Below are 15295 nucleotides of genomic sequence, written 5' to 3'. Positions count from 1 at the left end.
TTGCGAGGCTGAGGTAGGAGAATTGCTTGAACCTCGAGGCAGAGGCTGCAGTGAACTGAAATCGCGCCACTGTACTCCAGCATGGGCTACAGAGTGAGACTACATTTCAAAAAAAAGAAAAATAGGTTAAGTGGTTTGCCCAAAGACTCAGTGTTAATATATATTGTTAAGCTTAGATGAACCTAGGACTTTTGCCTCTCAATTCTACTAATAACATATCTATTCTACTCAGCGATCTTGTTTCTGGCTGTTGGTTTTGAGCAGTTTGAAAGCCCTGCAACCGAAACTCACTGTTCTAAATCTGTGATCTCCCACTATAAAGAGATCCGAAAGCAGCATAAAATGATCATTTAGTTCATATACACTTCCCTTTTAAGGATCAGAAAATTTTAAAACTTTAAATGGCCAAACTTCTTCAAAGTATAGAATTCCTCTCTCTAGACCATAAGATAAACTTAAAGGGTACTGAGGTTTTGACAGTACGGCCACAGCATAGTTAAATGTGAAATATTTTTAAATTACCCTTTAGCATTTTTCTCCTCCTTTTCTTACTTCCATAAATGTGAATAATTCAGATGTGCTGTTCTGAAGCAACTATGTTTCCTTTTTATTAAGGAGCACATTTTCTCACTATTTCCATTTTAACTCATCATCACCAATCCCCAAACATACTTGCTCCAGAAAAAAAGGCAAGTTGGAATTTTGGGGAGAAACACTCAAGCAAATTAATCTCCTTTATTATAATCCTAATTAGATGCTAAAGACTAGATAAAATTGGCCAGGCACAATGGCTCACAACTGTAATACCAGCACTTTGGGAGGTCAAAGCAGGTGAGATCAGGAGTTTGAGAGCAACCTGGCCAACATAGTGAAACCCCTACTAAAAATACTAAATCTCTACTAAAAATACAAAAAGTTAGCCAAGCATGGTGACAGGTGCCTGTAATCCCAGATACTTGGGAGGGTGAGCCAGGAGAATTGCTTGAACCCGGGAGGCGGAGGTAGCAGGGAGCAAAGATCACTCCATTGCAGTCTAGCGTGGGCAACAAGAACAAAACTCTGTCCAAAAAAAAAAAAAACCCTGGATAAAACTAAGCTGTAAAAGGAATATTAATTTGACCAAAAATGACAAATTTATCTTCTCCCAGACTTTAAAATTCCAAAAAAGATCACAAGAAGTCACTGTCTAAATTACAAGGGCTAAGTGAGAAAAGCAGAGTGAAAATTATTGTGTTTCAGATGACAATATTTAGTTTTTAAGAACATGTGTCTAGCATAATACACTTGTTAATAATATACTTTCTCTAGAAGAGAAAAAAACAGATCAAAATGCTTCTGGGGAGAACTGGGTAGATGAGGGTGAAAGGAAGCTTTTGGTGTACTCCCTCGTGTATCTTTGGCATTTTAGAACATACAAATGTTACACTTCAAAAAATATTTTAAATTCTTTTTTTTTTTTTTTAAGATGAGTCTTGCTCTGTTGCCAGGCTGGAGTACAGTGGCAAGATCTTGTTTCACTGAAACATTCACCTCCCGGGTTCAAGTGATTCCTCTGCCTCAGCCTCCCGAGTAGCTGGAATTACAGGCACGTGCCACCACGCCCAGCTAATTTTTGTATTTTTAGTAGGGACAGGTTTCACCATGTTGGTCAGGATGGTCTCAATCTCCTGACCTCATGATCCACACACCCTGGCCTCCTGAAATACTGGGATTATAGGCATGAGCCACTACACCCAGCCTAAATTTTTTAAATAAAAGAGAGTATTCTGACCAACATAAAAATGTAAACTTTTCCAGTATTTAAGTTCAAATCCTTATCTAAACTTGTAAAGATCTTCCTAGGCCAAAGTATGTTTCTGGAGCCCCAACCAACTAGATAGAATTGTGGTTTACTGTTGAGTTAATAAGATGTAATAAACCCATAAACAGTGATGTATAATATCACTGTTTATGTGTAATCTGTGATGTATAATATCACTTAATACCTATAATGTCACTTAATACGTATAATATGTGAATATGCCGAAGAACACTGCTTTTAAACAAAAGCTCTAACCTGATCAATAAAGAAGGGAAGGCCAGGAAATCACTTTCTGATAACTCAGGTTGCCCCTCCTGTTTCAGGTGAATTACCTTCCTTTACAGTAATACTGAAAGCTGGTTCAGAGAGAGAAAATGAAAAATATAGACAGTTCATAAATATATAAAATGCCACTAACTTTCTTCTGTACAACTACTAAATGACTAGGGGCTGCAGATCCAGGAATAACATTTGAGGTTTTAATCTCTTTTCTTACCTTAGATGAAGAGGGGCAGGTTGTGGGGTTAGGGGGGAAGGCTTTTTAAGAACATAAAAGAATCAGGATAGTTCCAGAAACCATATTCCCATCACTCAACATATCAAAGGAGGGTAAATGTGGGAAAAAGAACTTAGAAATAATAAAGGGAACCAAGGGAAAGTAAATGAGGATCTCAAAAAATAGTTTTATTTCACTTAGAACATTAAAAATCATCACATAAATTTTGAGATGAAACCACCTAACCTAGCAGTTCTAAGTGTGTCCCAAAATCCTAGGGGGCTCCCTCCCTTTTCCAACTACCTATATGTGTTAAGCTGGATTTTCTCATGTACTTTTACAAAAACAAGATATCCCAACAGATTGAATGCAGAAACAGATGAGAACACAGTTTTCTGTTAAGCCAGATATGGAAGAGGTTTGCAAAAATGTAAAACAATGCCATTCTTCATGCTAAATTTTCTTTTGTTTAGGAAAACGTATTTTTCCTAAAAACTTATTTAGGTTAACATATTTATTATTGTTATTTCTTTTTTTTTTTTTTTTGAGACGGAGTTTTGCTCTTGTTACCCAGGCTGGAGTGCAATGGCGCGATCTCGGTTCACCGCAACCTCTGCCTCCTGGGTTCAGGCAATTCTCCTGCCTCAGCCTTCTGAGTAGCTGGGATTACAGGCATGTGTCACCATGCCCAGCTAATTTTTTGTATTTGTTAGTAGGGACAGGGTTTCACCATGTTGACCAGGATCGTCTCGATCTCTTGACCTTGTGATCCACCTGCCTCGGCCTACCAAAGTGCTGGGATTACAGGCGTGAGCCACCGCACCCGGCGTATATTATTGCTATTTCTAACCAAACTTCAAATTTTTCTCAATTTCAATTTCTAATACATTAATAGCTACAAACCACATAAAAGCTCCTTGGAGTCCTCCATAAATTTTAAGATACAACGGGTTCTCAGACCAAGAAGTTTGAGAACTGATCTAGTGAACTAATTTGTCAGTCTTGCCAATTTTTTTTTTCTTTTTTTCGAGACAGAATTTAGCTCTTATTGTACAGGCTGGAATGCAATGGCATGATCTTGGCTCACTGCAAAGTCCGCCTCTCAGATTCAAGTGATTCTCCTGCCTGAGCCTCCCGAGTAGCTGGGATTACAGGTGCCTGCCACCACACCTGCCTAATTTTTTTGTATTTTTAGTAAAGATGAGGTTTCACCATGTTGTCCAGGCTGGTCTTGAACTCCTGACCTCAGGTGATCCACTGGCCTCAGCCTCCCTGCCGGGATTACAGGCGTGAACCACCGTGCCCAGCCTTGCCAATTTTTTCCCCTTAATAAAAACTAATTATCTCCCCCCCCCCACACCATTCAGAATGTGTTCCCAAATTTCCTCCTAATCATCCAATCAGTCCCTTCTTTATATTGTTCCTCAAATCCTTGGTCCAAAAGAAGAAAAGCAAACCCTTTGGATACCCAGACTCCCTGAGCCTCGACAAAGCGGTAAAGTGTATTTCAAATCCTTCTTAAGCCAGATTCTGACTTCTTTTTGCATTAATAACAGTATACAGTATGTTGACTCCTGCTTATTTTTATGCCTCAATTAACTAATAGCAGTTTCCTTCCTTTCTTCTTCCCTCTCCTTTTCTCCTTCCTCCCTCTTCCCTCCTTCCTGAATCTCTTTCTCTCTATCCTTTCCTCCCGCTCCTTCCTCCCTCATCCTCCCCTCCCTCCCCTTCCTTCCTTGTCCTTCTCTCCTCCTCCCTCCCTCCCTCCCTTCTTCCCTCCTTGCTCTCTCCCTTTGTCCCTCTATTTCTTCCTCCCCCTCCTTTCCTTCCTTTCTCCTTCCTCTCCCTCCTCCCTTCTTTCATCCCCCTCCTCCCTCCCCTTCTTCCCTCCCTCCCTTCTCCTTTCCTTCCTCCCTTATCCCTCCCTCTCTCCCCGTTACCTCCCTCCCTCCTCCCCCTCCTTTTCTCCCTCCCCCTTTTTCTCCTGCCTCTTCCCTCCCTCTCCTTTCTTCCCTCTCTCCTGTCTCCCTTTGTCCCTCTATCCCTTCCTTCCCTCCCTTCCTATTTCCTCCCGCTCCTTACTCCCATTCGTCCTTCTTTCCTCCCTCTCCATCCAGCCTTCCTCCTCCTCCCTTCCTTAATCCCCCCCCTTCCCTCCCTTCCTCTCCTCCCCCCTCCCCTTTCTCCCTTCCTCCCCTTCCCTTCCTTTTCCTCTTTCTCCCTCCCTCCTCCCTCTCCCTTCTCTTTCTCTCCCCTCTCCTTCCTCCCCCTCCCTCCTTCCTTCCACTTCCCTCCCTTGCCTGCTTCCTCTGTATGTTTGTGCAGAAGCTCAACATGCCTGATAAACTTTTAACAATAAAGAAGAGGCAGGCGGATCACTTGAGGTCAGGAGTTGGAGACCAGCATGGCCAACATGGAGAAACCCAGTCTCCACTAAAAATACAAAACTTAGCCGGGAGTGGTGGGGGTGCCTGGGGGTACCCGCTACTCAGGAGGCGGAGGCCGCAGTGAGCCGGAATCCCGCCACTGCACTCCAGCCTGGGCGACAGAGCGAGACTCCGTCTCAAAAACTAAAAAATAAAATAAAATGAACCCCAATCCCGAATCCACTTTGCAATCCAAAGGGAAGAAGTTGTTCCCTTTTAGGGGCGCTTCCATTTTTCCTCTCTCCCCTCACCCCTCATTCTCTCTTAGGGACAGCGGTTCAGGTCAGAGGTGTCCCAGAGCCACTCGTCCTTGCCTCCCCCCAAAACAATGGCGTCCCCCTCTCTCTTCCCTGTCCCTTCCCTTCCTTCCTCCCACCATGAGGGAATCTCCTCTCCACTCCCACTCCCGCCGAGGCACCAGGATCCTCATTCTCACTCAGCTCGTCGGCGCCCGCCAGGAGACTAGGCTATTTTTGCCTGTGTCTTGGGGTGACAGACTCTGAGGGAAAAGGGCCAAGGGCTGGTTGTCGCCCTGAGAAAGTTTCTCCTCAGGCAACCGGTGCCAGGACTGGCCGCGCCTAGCACCTTCACCTGCAACCAGAAACGAGACGGCTACCTTCAGGAGCAAGGAGAACCTAAAGGCGAGAGGCAGAACCAGCTGCAGCAGCGACTCCGCAAACCCCTCACACCTCGACCCAGGTTTCCCGCCACCAAGAAAAGGCACGAGGACGCCTGCGCACCAGCACGCCACCCCCGCCCACAGCGACGTGCTCGCGGGGCCGAGGCGCATGCGCAGCTGGAAGCTGCGTCTGCGTCTCCGCAGCTGAGGTAATTCCGCCATCTTCCACCCGAACGTCTCGGGAAAACTACAAATCCCAGAATCCTCTTTGGCGTCACTTTTTTTTTTTTTTAGGCGGCGGCCGCAGCGCCTGATTGCTTCTGAAGCACATCTTCTTAACTTTTCAGTTTCAGACGTCCTTTCCCTCCCTCTTTCCGCTCCCTGATTTCTCCTCTTCCTGCTGGTCTCCTTCACGCCCTCACTTTAGGATTTTATTAGACTCTACTGGACCCCACTGTCACCCCTGCCACCCTCTCCTCAGACCAGCACTCCGCTGGCTGAGAGACCCGTCCGCGCATCTCCCCAGAAAAACGGCGTGGACTCGCTTCTTCCTCATTGGCGGAAGTTGGGGGTGCCCAGCGCAGACCGAACCCCCGTCCCCGCCCACACCCGTTGCTACTTCAGGCGGTGCGGCCCCGCAGCGGGCGTTCGGGGAGGCCCGCGGGCTGGTGGGCGCGTGCGCGTGCATTGGGAGTGGGCGGAGGCGTTGGGGTCTGGGCCGTGGGCGTGAAGGCGGAAAGGAAGGCGTGGTGTGGCGTTCCCCAGGTGGTTGCCATTGGGGGAAGGCGGAGGAGCCAGAGAACGACTCAGCCATTTCGGGGGAAGAGGAAGTTGGACCACATCGGCTGTTTTAGTGCTTTTGCTTTTGCTTTTTCCCCAATTCAGCAGAGAATATTTTCAAGGGGGGTGAGTTATAATGATCTATCGCGTTTTACTGAGCCCAGTTCCACTCCTACCCTCCTTCGGCTTTTTAGGGTCTGCTCTCCTCTCCCTCGCAAGCTCTTTTAAGAAGGTGGGCAGAGGGGGGGAGATGGTCTACCAATGGTCATGAATAATTCATGAACACCGCCCCTTCGGCGGGAAGCCCCGCCCCTCGGATCGCGCTGACGCACGCTGCGTTTACCGAACTTGAGGAAGCGACGTCACAGGCCCCACCCCTAAGACGGGGGGCGGGGCACCACCTCCAGCACGTGCTATCTCTACCCGCGCAAGCCCGAAAGGGTGTGCGCAGGCGCTGCCCACTAGGGGGAGGAAGGAGGCGGGGTGGGGAGGTTGTTGGGTTTAGAGCCGGGCGGAGACCGCTGAGACTCATTCCTCAGGAACAAGGGTCGGGTGTCAAGGAGACCTTTTCACACCAGCTCCTGTCCCCCGCCTACGGTGGGTGGGATCGCACGGCAGAGACAAAGGAGATCAGTAGGGCCGGACATAGCTGCGCAGGGAAGTAGGGTCTCAGTTTGGGGTGGTGGGCTTTTGCGGGGGCTGTGGGGGTGGTTATATTTAAACTCCCAGAGCCGTTAAGTTGGTTCGTACTCCGATGCGCGCGCAACCAAGGTGGTGGCAGAGTGCGCATGCGTGATTCCGGGGCCAGGGGAACGCGCGCTAGCGCTCGCGACCGGGTGGTAGTGGCGGAGGAGAAAGGGGTCGGCGCACGCGCGGTTGAGTCCTCGAGTTGTTCGGGTCTCGCGGGCATCTTGTTTTGGTCTCGCGGGCGAGTGGGGCGCGCTTCGGGGGAGGCGCTTGGGCGCGAGACTAGGCGAGAAGAGCAGAGCTGCGCGCGCACTCGGGAAAGGGGGAAGAGAGCGGGGTCCAGGCGGGGGGTATTAAGCCCCTTGATCCCCCTTGTTGCCCCGACTGGGACGGAATAAGGGGAGGAAATGATCGAGATGGCCGCGGAGAAGGAGCCGTTTTTGGTGCCGGCCCCGCCGCCGCCGCTCAAAGATGAGTCTGGCGGAGGGGGCGGCCCCACGGTGCCACCGCACCAAGAAGCCGCCTCCAGGGAGCTCCGCTGCGGGACGGAGCGTGGGCCGGGTCCTCGCGCGCCGTCTGCGGGGTCCCCGGCCTTTGGGGTCGGCAGGGAGAGCCCCGGGGCCGCGGCCAATCCCCGGGGCGGCCCCCAGGCGCAGTCGCACGGAGAGGCCCGCCTGTCGGATCCCTCGGGGCGAGCCGCTCCTCCGGACGTGGGGGAGGAGCGCCGGGGAGGGGGCGGGACAGAGCTGGGTCCCCCTGCCCCCCCTCGACCCCGCAATGGCTATCAGCCCCACCGGCCACCTGGGGGAGGCGGGGGCAAGAGGAGAAATAGCTGTAATGTAGGGGGAGGCGGAGGAGGTTTCAAACATCCGGCCTTCAAGAGGCGCAGGCGAGTGAATTCGGACTGTGACTCTGTGTTACCCTCCAACTTCCTCCTGGGGGGCAATATCTTTGATCCCCTGAACCTGAATAGTCTCCTGGATGAGGAAGTGAGCCGCGCCCTCAACGCGGAGACCCCTAAGTCATCCCCCCTTCCGGCCAAAGGGCGAGATCCAGTGGAGATCCTCATCCCCAAAGATATTACTGACCCGCTCAGCCTCAATACTTGCACTGATGAGGGCCATGTAGTTCTTGCTTCGCCACTCAAGACTGGTCGGAAGCGGCATAGACACCGGGGACAGCACCACCAGCAGCAGCAGGCAGCCGGAGGGAGTGAGACCCACCCGGTGCCGCCCACAGCCCCTCTCACCCCCTCACTCCACGGGGAGGGCACCACACAGCACCCGCGGCACAGGGGCCAGAACCGGGATGCCCCCCAACCCTATGAACTCAACACAGCCATTAACTGCAGGGATGAAGTGGTGTCTCCCCTTCCATCTGCTCTGCAGGGTCCCTCAGGCTCCCTATCAGCCCCTCCAGCTGCCTCATTTACCTCTGCACCCCCGTCTTCCTCCTCCCGACATCGCAAACGTCGCAGGACTTCCAGCAAGTCGGAGGCAGGGGCTAGGGGTGGAGGCCAGGGTTCCAAGGAAAAGGGCCGAGGGAGTTGGGGAGGTCGCCACCACCAGCACCCACTGCCTGCAGCAGGCTTCAAAAAGCAACAGCGCAAGTTCCAGTATGGGAATTATTGCAAGTACTATGGGTATCGCAATCCTTCCTGTGAGGATGGGCGCCTTCGGGTGTTGAAGCCTGAGTGGTTTCGGGGCCGGGACGTCCTAGACCTCGGCTGCAATGTGGGCCATCTGACCCTGAGCATTGCCTGCAAGTGGGGCCCGTCCCGTATGGTGGGCCTAGATATAGATTCCCGCCTCATCCATTCTGCCCGCCAAAACATCCGACACTACCTGTCTGAGGAGCTGCGTCTCCCACGCCAGACTTTGGAAGGGGACCCAGGGGCAGAGGGTGAGGAAGGGACCACCACTGTCCGAAAGAGGAGCTGCTTCCCAGCCTCGCTGACTGCCAGCCGGGGCCCCATCGCTGCCCCCCAAGTGCCCTTGGATGGAGCGGACACATCAGTCTTCCCCAACAATGTTGTCTTCGTCACGGTAAGAGGGTCCAGAGGCTCTTGGAATAGGGGCCAAGTGTGAAGATGAGATTAACTGGGAATGTAGCAGGGAAGGTTATGACCCAGATCCTTTAAAAGGGGGGTCTGGGTTGGCAAGTGAGAGCCTCTGCTGGGCATCTCTTCCCTTTTATAACCCGGAAAGGTGATCTCTCTACCTTGGGGCCTTGACCCTGGAGTCCTTTCTCATGACCTCAAGGGTCTCCAAAATAGAGGAGGACTTTTTTTGCCCAGCTCCTGGCTTGGCCTATAATCCACACTGGTCCACCTTCCCTTTAAGGCTGCTGTTACTGCTCACTAGGGGATTCAATCCAGCTGGAACTTGGTCCTCAGATTTACTGAAGAAGCCTGAGAATGGGAGTCAGGCATGGAATGTCTTCTGGGGAGATTAGGGTAGCGGCAGACTAATACTGGCATTTCTGCCCATTGATAGAGACCTTGTTCTCATCAACAGCTTTTGTTTTCCTAGACAGTTTGTTGAAGAGTGTCAGGAACCCAAGTGGCTTGGCTGTAGATCCTCTCCACACTGACCCTAGATAGTAGGAGAGGGAAGAGCCAGAAACTACACAGAGAGGAGAGTCCCATGCCCACCACAGTGTCCCCTGACTGCACACAGCTCTCGGAAAACATCCCAGTTAGGCCGTCTGCTGGGATCTTTGGCATTGTGTTGGGTTAAGCCTGAAGAATGGTCTTTCTAGAGGGCTGTGATGAGCTTATCTTCTAGAAAAGGTTTCCTGAAGGATGTGGCTCTTCATATCTCTCAGAGGAAGCAAAGAATAGGCCTGAAACTTTGCCAACCCCAACTGCAGAGAAGGAACCACAGGTCTGCCTGTGGTTTGAAACCTGGGTTAGTTAGTTATCCTTGCAACTAATTGCAGTCATTCCACCTAAAGTCTGTGGGTGAGAATAAGCACGGGATAGGGTCCTGGGACCTCAGCTTTGGAAGACTTCATGGATAATTTGCACCATTTAAAATTACCCAGGCTCCCTCTAGACGTTTTTTGGCTTACACCAGTAGGAAGAAGCAGAGGCCAGGAAGGTGTAGAGGAGAAAACAAAACTCAAAGAGGGCCCCTTTTGGGAGTTAGTCTGAGAAGAATATGACCATGGGCTAAAGTGAGGCTACAGGACTGTGTGTCGGCCTCAGGGCAGGTTGCCTGGAAGCAGGGGTTCTTTGATTCCCTCTGTTGACCTCACTGCCGATTCCTGCCCCCAGGGTAATTACGTGCTGGATCGAGATGACCTGGTGGAAGCCCAAACACCTGAGTATGATGTGGTGCTCTGCCTTAGCCTAACCAAGTGGGTGCATCTGAACTGGGGAGATGAGGGCCTGAAGCGCATGTTTCGCCGGATCTACCGGCACTTACGGCCTGGGGGCATCCTGGTCCTAGAGCCCCAACCCTGGTCATCCTATGGCAAGAGAAAGACCCTTACGGTGAGTTGGATGTGATGGAAATGGGGAATAATCCTTTGGTTGAGGCAAGAAAAGGCCTCAGGGAATAGAGAAGGAATTTCTGAACAAGGTGAAAAGGCCCTCCGGCTGGGCATCACTCTTGGCCATGGGAGGTGGCCAGCATGCTAAAGTGGTCCTTTGCTTCTCTCCTTAGGAAACAATCTACAAGAACTACTACCGAATCCAGCTGAAGCCAGAGCAGTTCAGTTCCTACCTGACATCCCCAGAAGTGGGCTTCTCCAGCTATGAGCTTGTAGCCACACCCCACAACACCTCTAAAGGTAAGGCTGGTTTATTTTGTTGGGAAGGCTTGTCCTGACTGATAGAGTTCAGATCCCATGGGGAGGTGCTGCCAACCCCTTCTGATCACTGTCTCTCCCCTCAGGCTTCCAGCGTCCTGTGTACCTGTTCCACAAGGCCCGATCCCCCAGCCACTAAGTGGCCCCTTGAACAGAAAGTGTGAAGAGGCTGCCTTCGCTGCTCATAAGGACCTGGGGGAAGAGGAAAGCGTCCCAAGGTCTTTCCTTTCTGACTCCAAAAATAGTTTTCTTCTTGGATCTGCAAAGAAAGCTTTTCTTCCGTCGCTGCCGCTGCCTCAGCCTCCTCCCTACGCCTCTGACACTTGTGCAGCAAGGCTGGCTGTGCTGGAGTCCCCATCTTCCTCTCCCACAGCCTGCCAGGCTGGATGGCATGGACTGTTTGCTGACCTCTGTTCTCCTAGGGCATGGGAGGTGGAAGGATATAAAATTCTCTAGCCCTTTCCTCCTATTCTCCCAAGGAGAGAGATTCCCATATCTCAGCCCTTTTCCCTAGCTGCATTTCAGTGGACCATGGATAGGTGGACTGAAGGTTAGAGGGGGAAGCCTGGTAGGGAGGCACGAAGGTACTGTGAAAATCTTTCCCTCTGCTGTCCCCCAGTGGGAGAGGGGGTTGGGTTTTGAATGTGAGAACAGCACAATAAACTTGATGTCTAGGGCAGTGGCCCCCACACTTGTGTTGGGTATTTTATAGCTGGTGGGGAAGACGTGGTGCTTCCTCTTCCGTCTCAAGGAAGACAATTTTTCAGTGGCTGGGTTGATTGTTGCATGCTAGCCAAGTCCACACAAAAGTACACAGAAGCCTAGAAAGGCAAAGTATGTAATGCAAATTTTGGTGTGTAACTTGGAGTCTGCCTTCTCTCCCCAAAAAAGCCCTGTGAGGGCCTTGGGCAGAAGGCTAACTCTGATTTTTGTTTTCCTGAGATGGAGTTTCACTTTGTTACCCAGGCTGGGGTGTGCGATCTCAGCTCACTGTAACCTGCGCCTTCCAGGTTCAAGCAGTTCTCCTGCCTCAGGCTCTGGAGTAGCTGGGATTACAGGCCACAAGCCCAGCTAATTTTTTGTATTTTTAGTAGAGTTGGGGTTTCACCATGATGGCTAGGTTGGTCTCAAACTCCTGACCTCAGGTGATCCGCCCACCTCAACTTCCCAAAGTGCTTACAGGCGGAAGCCACCTCGCCCGGCCAGAAGGCTAACTTGTCAATGGAGGTAGGAAAAAGTGCTTTGGATCAAATACTCATAGATAGACCAGACACCTTTTTGGTGCTGTGGAATCAGATTTATAGGCAATTAACATGAAGCTCTTCAGGGGCTTGTCAGGTGTCACTGGAACTTGGAACTTTACTCAGGTGCAACAGGATAGGCAAGGCCCTTAAAGGTGAAAAGGAGATAAGTTAGTAACTCAGTGCAAGCAGCGGGCTTGCAGGCTCCTGAGACAGGTTATCAGAGAACGCCTTCGTGAATTGTGATAGGCTAGGCCCTGCATTTCCACAGATCAGAATGAGTGGTACAGAGAACAATTGCCTGATATAAAACAGGCATTAGCTGTGGCTGAAGTCAGGGAGAGGTGGGTAAGGTTGTGAACTGAGGGGCATCTAAACCTCTAACGTGGACAGTTTTCTATTTGCCATGACTCCACCAAGTTCCTAAAAAGCCTCCAAACTCAACTTCAGGCAGCTTCCAACCTGAGGCTAAGTGGACAAACCCCCTAGAGAGATTTTAGGCCTCCAAGAAGAGTCCCATTTATTAGCAAAATTACTTTATTCTGACAAATAGTTTAACACAAAAATACGAACTAGCCCGCCAAGGATCGTCGGGGTCTATGCTTCCCATCGCCTCAGTGTCCGGTGCATGAGGAACGTGTCCTCTGAAGGGCGGGGCCGGAGTTGAAGCCGGAGAGGGGGCAGACCGTCCAGGGTCAGGTGTGGAGATTCATAAAATAGTGTTTCTGGGTCACACAAGATGGTCATGTCTGGCCCCGGCCCAGGTGGTTCCTGTTGGGAGGTGGGGCCCAAAGCAAGGTTACACTGGGAGAAAGGATCCGGGGAAGAGGGTACATGGAGGAAGCCCCACGCCCAGATCGCATCACCTTCGGGGGCGGGGCTCGAGCCTGCGGCGGCAGGAGAGCCAATTTCTCCCTGAGCGCGGCGTTCAGAACCTGTTCCTCCGGCACCTGCAGGCTCACCAGGTCTCGGAAGAGCCTCCTGGAGCGCGGCACGTTCAGCCCTGAGAGCGCAGCGGGGACAGAGGTGAGCGGTGCCCCCTCGCCCTGACTCCCGCGCGCGCGGCCTGCCGCCCGCCCCCCTCACCCTCAGACACGCTCTCCTCCAGGCCGCAGCGGATCTGGAACGACTTTCTCAGCTGTTCCTCCACGGCTTTCGCGGCATCAAAGTGACTCCCGGCTGCGGCTCTCAGCTCCAGACCCAAGGCCAGGCTGCTCTGCAGCGCGGGCATCTCCAGCTCCTGCGACGCCGCGGGCTGCGGCTCGGACCGCACCGGGGAAGGTGGTGCCAGGCGGAAACGGACCTGGGAGCAAAGGGCAGGGCGGTGACCAGGTGGGCGCGGGGCCATCGCGGGCCGTGGGCCAGCCTCCCTCGCTCACCTGCCGCCGCTGCCGACCAGCACCCCGCCGCTCCGCCCGCTCCTTCCGCCGCCCAGGTCTGTCATGCGGCGGCTTGGGGCTGTCAGGCTGCGGACTCAGGCTCAAGTCCAGGCCGGGCTCGGGCACTGGGGCTCGGGGTTCCGGGACTCGGGGCTCCGGGGGTGGCCCCGGGACCGCTGCGGCTTCTTCCCCGTCCACCGACTCCAACTCTGAGTCCCCACAGCCTATCATTGGAGATGCCTTGGGGATGCGGGGGGGGGGTCTCAGGCGGTCCAAGTTTAGGGTGCACAGCCTCTGGCCACCTTCACCTCTCCCCCGCCCCTCCCAGACGCCGCTACCGGAAACCGTTAACCCTTACCTTCGGGGGCGGAGTCGGCAACCCCGCCCACCCTATTGGCGCTCCCAGACGTCATTCTCTTCTCCCCGCCCCCAGGTTCCTGGCGGGCTTCCGCACTCACAGCCTCGGCACCGCCCCCAAGCCGTTGTGTTTTTGAGCTGTGGCCGGTTGAAGCCCTACGGGACTTCATCAAGGCCACTCCTCCTGTTGAAAACTGCTATGGTTGACCTGCCCAGATGAATCTTAGTCCGGCTCGTGCTGCGATGCCCAGTGTGTCAGTCCTCATTCCTGGGGCGCCAAATGGGGCAGCTTTTTATTTTATTTTTTTTATTTTGAGACAGTCTCGTTCTGTTGCCCAAGCTGGAGTGTAGTGGCACAATCTCGGCTCACTGCAACCTTCGCCTCCCGGATTCAAGCGATTCTCCTGCCTCAGCCTCCTGAGTAGCTGGGATTACAGATGCGCATCACCACACCTGGCTAATTTTTGTATTTTTAGGTTTCACCATGTCGGTCAGGCTGGTCTCAAACTCCTGACCTCATGATCCGCCCACCTCGGTCTCCCAGAGTGCTGGGATTACAGGCGTGAGCCACTGCGCCCAGTTATAAATGGGGTAACTTAAACGTAATGGTCTAGTGTGCCCTGACCTCCCCACTCGGACCTCCACAGCATTTCCGGCGTTCAGTCACTCCGACCAGAGCTCCCCTGTATGAGTGAGGGTGGGGGTCGCCCACCCCACCCTGGGCTCCCTCCTGGGACACACCCACTCTTTCAGCTTTTTGTAACTACTTTTCACTTGGAGAGTTTCCTGAAATACTAATTTGTATAAAAAATAGATATCTGGTCTGGGTGCTGTGGCGTATGCCTACAATTCCAACTCTGGCAGGCTGAGGCGGGAAGTTGGCTTGAAGCCAGGAGTTGGAGACCAGCCTGGGCAACATGGAGAGACCCTACCCCACAAAACTGAATCTTAACCAAAACATTTTTTTAATTTAGCTGGGTGTGGTGTAGTCCTGTAGTCCCAGCTCACCTGTAGTCCCAGCTACTGGGGAGGCTGAGGAGGAAGGATCACTTGAGCCCAGGAGTTCCAGGCTGCAGTGAGCTCTGATGGTACCACAGTGCTCTAGCCTGGGCAACAGAGCCAGACTCTGTCTCAAAAACAAACAAACAAAAACCTCTGAATTGTGGGTTCAGTGCTTTTTGTTTGTTTGTTTGAGACACAGTCTGTTGTCCAGGCTGGAGTGCAGTGGCGCAATCTCAAGCTACTACAACCTCTGCCTTCCATGTTCAAGCAGTTCTCCCACCCTAGCCTCCCAAGTGGCTGGGATTACAGGCGTCTGCCACCATGCCTGGCTAATTTTTTTGTATTTACAGTAGAGACAGTTTTACCATGTTGGCCAGGTTGGTCTCGAACTCCTGACCTCAAGTGTTCCACCTGCCTTGGCCTCCCAAAGTACTGTAATTACAGGCAGTAGCCACCATACCCCCCTTGCATTCAGTTTTTTTTTCAATGTCAGTGGATTTATCCTGGACCCTGAGCTTCTCTAGGTAGCAGAAGACCCCTGAACTGCAGAACAGAACGTGAGAGTTCCCACCTGCTCCCTATGTTACTTGGGGAAGGGCCCCTAAGTTCTGTGAGCCTCCATTTATTTTTGTGTAAAATGTAAGTGGATTCAGGAATCCTTTCTTCATTTTTTTTTTAAATTATCCAAACTGCT

The 15295-nt window shown here is 52.1% G+C and overlaps 3 protein-coding genes across 23 annotated transcripts in view; 1 reads left to right on the top strand and 2 right to left on the bottom strand.

Moving 5' to 3' along the window:
* The window catches only part of ZCWPW1 (zinc finger CW-type and PWWP domain containing 1), a 50375-nt gene extending 44793 nt beyond the window's left edge, over window positions 1-5582 (bottom strand). For 11 of the 19 annotated variants that reach the window (XM_054248076.2, XM_035281352.3, XM_054248099.2 and 8 more), the window contains exon 1: window positions 5340-5461. Coding sequence is in view for 1 of the 19 variants with exons in the window: in XM_054248087.2 (XP_054104062.2) it covers window positions 5340-5564 (225 nt within the window). In the remaining 18 variants the exon portion in view is untranslated. Of the gene's footprint in view, window positions 1-2056; window positions 2158-5339 lie in introns of all 19 variants that reach the window. The other 8 variants (XM_054248080.2, XM_078356375.1, XM_054248096.2 and 5 more) reach the window with 2 other exon arrangements.
* Window positions 5583-5988: 406 nt separating this feature from the next.
* Window positions 5989-11311, top strand: MEPCE (methylphosphate capping enzyme). Of its 2 annotated transcripts, XM_008982605.4 has the most exons (5): window positions 5989-6248; window positions 8198-8854; window positions 10087-10305; window positions 10478-10604; window positions 10709-11311. In XM_008982605.4, exons 2-5 carry the CDS (start codon window positions 8591-8593, stop codon window positions 10759-10761), a joined length of 663 nt encoding a protein of 220 aa, XP_008980853.1. In that variant the 5' UTR covers window positions 5989-6248; window positions 8198-8590; the 3' UTR covers window positions 10762-11311. The 2 variants fall into 2 exon arrangements, with proteins under 2 accessions (XP_008980853.1, XP_002744047.1); XM_002744001.7 differs by having other exon boundaries at window positions 5989-8854.
* Window positions 11312-11903: 592 nt separating this feature from the next.
* Window positions 11904-13588, bottom strand: PPP1R35 (protein phosphatase 1 regulatory subunit 35). Of its 2 annotated transcripts, XM_035281297.3 has the most exons (5): window positions 13243-13588; window positions 12950-13166; window positions 12730-12866; window positions 12437-12634; window positions 11904-12011 (listed from the first exon to the last, which is right to left on the bottom strand). In XM_035281297.3, exons 1-4 carry the CDS (start codon window positions 13471-13473, stop codon window positions 12461-12463), a joined length of 759 nt encoding a protein of 252 aa, XP_035137188.1. In that variant the 5' UTR covers window positions 13474-13588; the 3' UTR covers window positions 11904-12011; window positions 12437-12460. The 2 variants fall into 2 exon arrangements, with proteins under 2 accessions (XP_035137188.1, XP_002744046.1); XM_002744000.6 differs by lacking the exon at window positions 11904-12011 and having other exon boundaries at window positions 12383-12634.
* Window positions 13589-15295: the final 1707 nt, after the last annotated feature.

This window comes from Callithrix jacchus, chromosome 2, assembly GCF_049354715.1.
Source record: "Callithrix jacchus isolate 240 chromosome 2, calJac240_pri, whole genome shotgun sequence".
Classification (NCBI taxonomy): Eukaryota; Metazoa; Chordata; class Mammalia; order Primates; family Cebidae; genus Callithrix; species Callithrix jacchus.
Note: the sequence above shows the minus strand (reverse complement) of the source record. Positions and strands in the feature narration are given on the sequence as shown.

What these genes read in the sequence shown, in the direction of transcription:
- MEPCE (XM_002744001.7), top strand. Translation starts at nt 7,217, where the DNA reads ATGATCGAGATGGCCGCGGAGAAGGAGCCGTTTTTGGTGCCGGCCCCG. An exon ending in GCAAGAGAAAGACCCTTACG is followed by an intron (nt 10,306 to 10,477) that starts GTGAGTTGGATG and finishes TTCTCTCCTTAG; the next exon opens with GAAACAATCTACAAGAACTA. An exon ending in ACCCCACAACACCTCTAAAG is followed by an intron (nt 10,605 to 10,708) that starts GTAAGGCTGGTT and finishes CTCTCCCCTCAG; the next exon opens with GCTTCCAGCGTCCTGTGTAC.
- PPP1R35 (XM_035281297.3), bottom strand. Translation starts at nt 13,473, where the DNA reads ATGATAGGCTGTGGGGACTCAGAGTTGGAGTCGGTGGACGGGGAAGAA. An exon ending in CTGGTCGGCAGCGGCGGCAG is followed by an intron (nt 13,167 to 13,242) that starts GTGAGCGAGGGA and finishes CTTTGCTCCCAG; the next exon opens with GTCCGTTTCCGCCTGGCACC. An exon ending in GGAGGAGAGCGTGTCTGAGG is followed by an intron (nt 12,867 to 12,949) that starts GTGAGGGGGGCG and finishes CTGCGCTCTCAG; the next exon opens with GGCTGAACGTGCCGCGCTCC.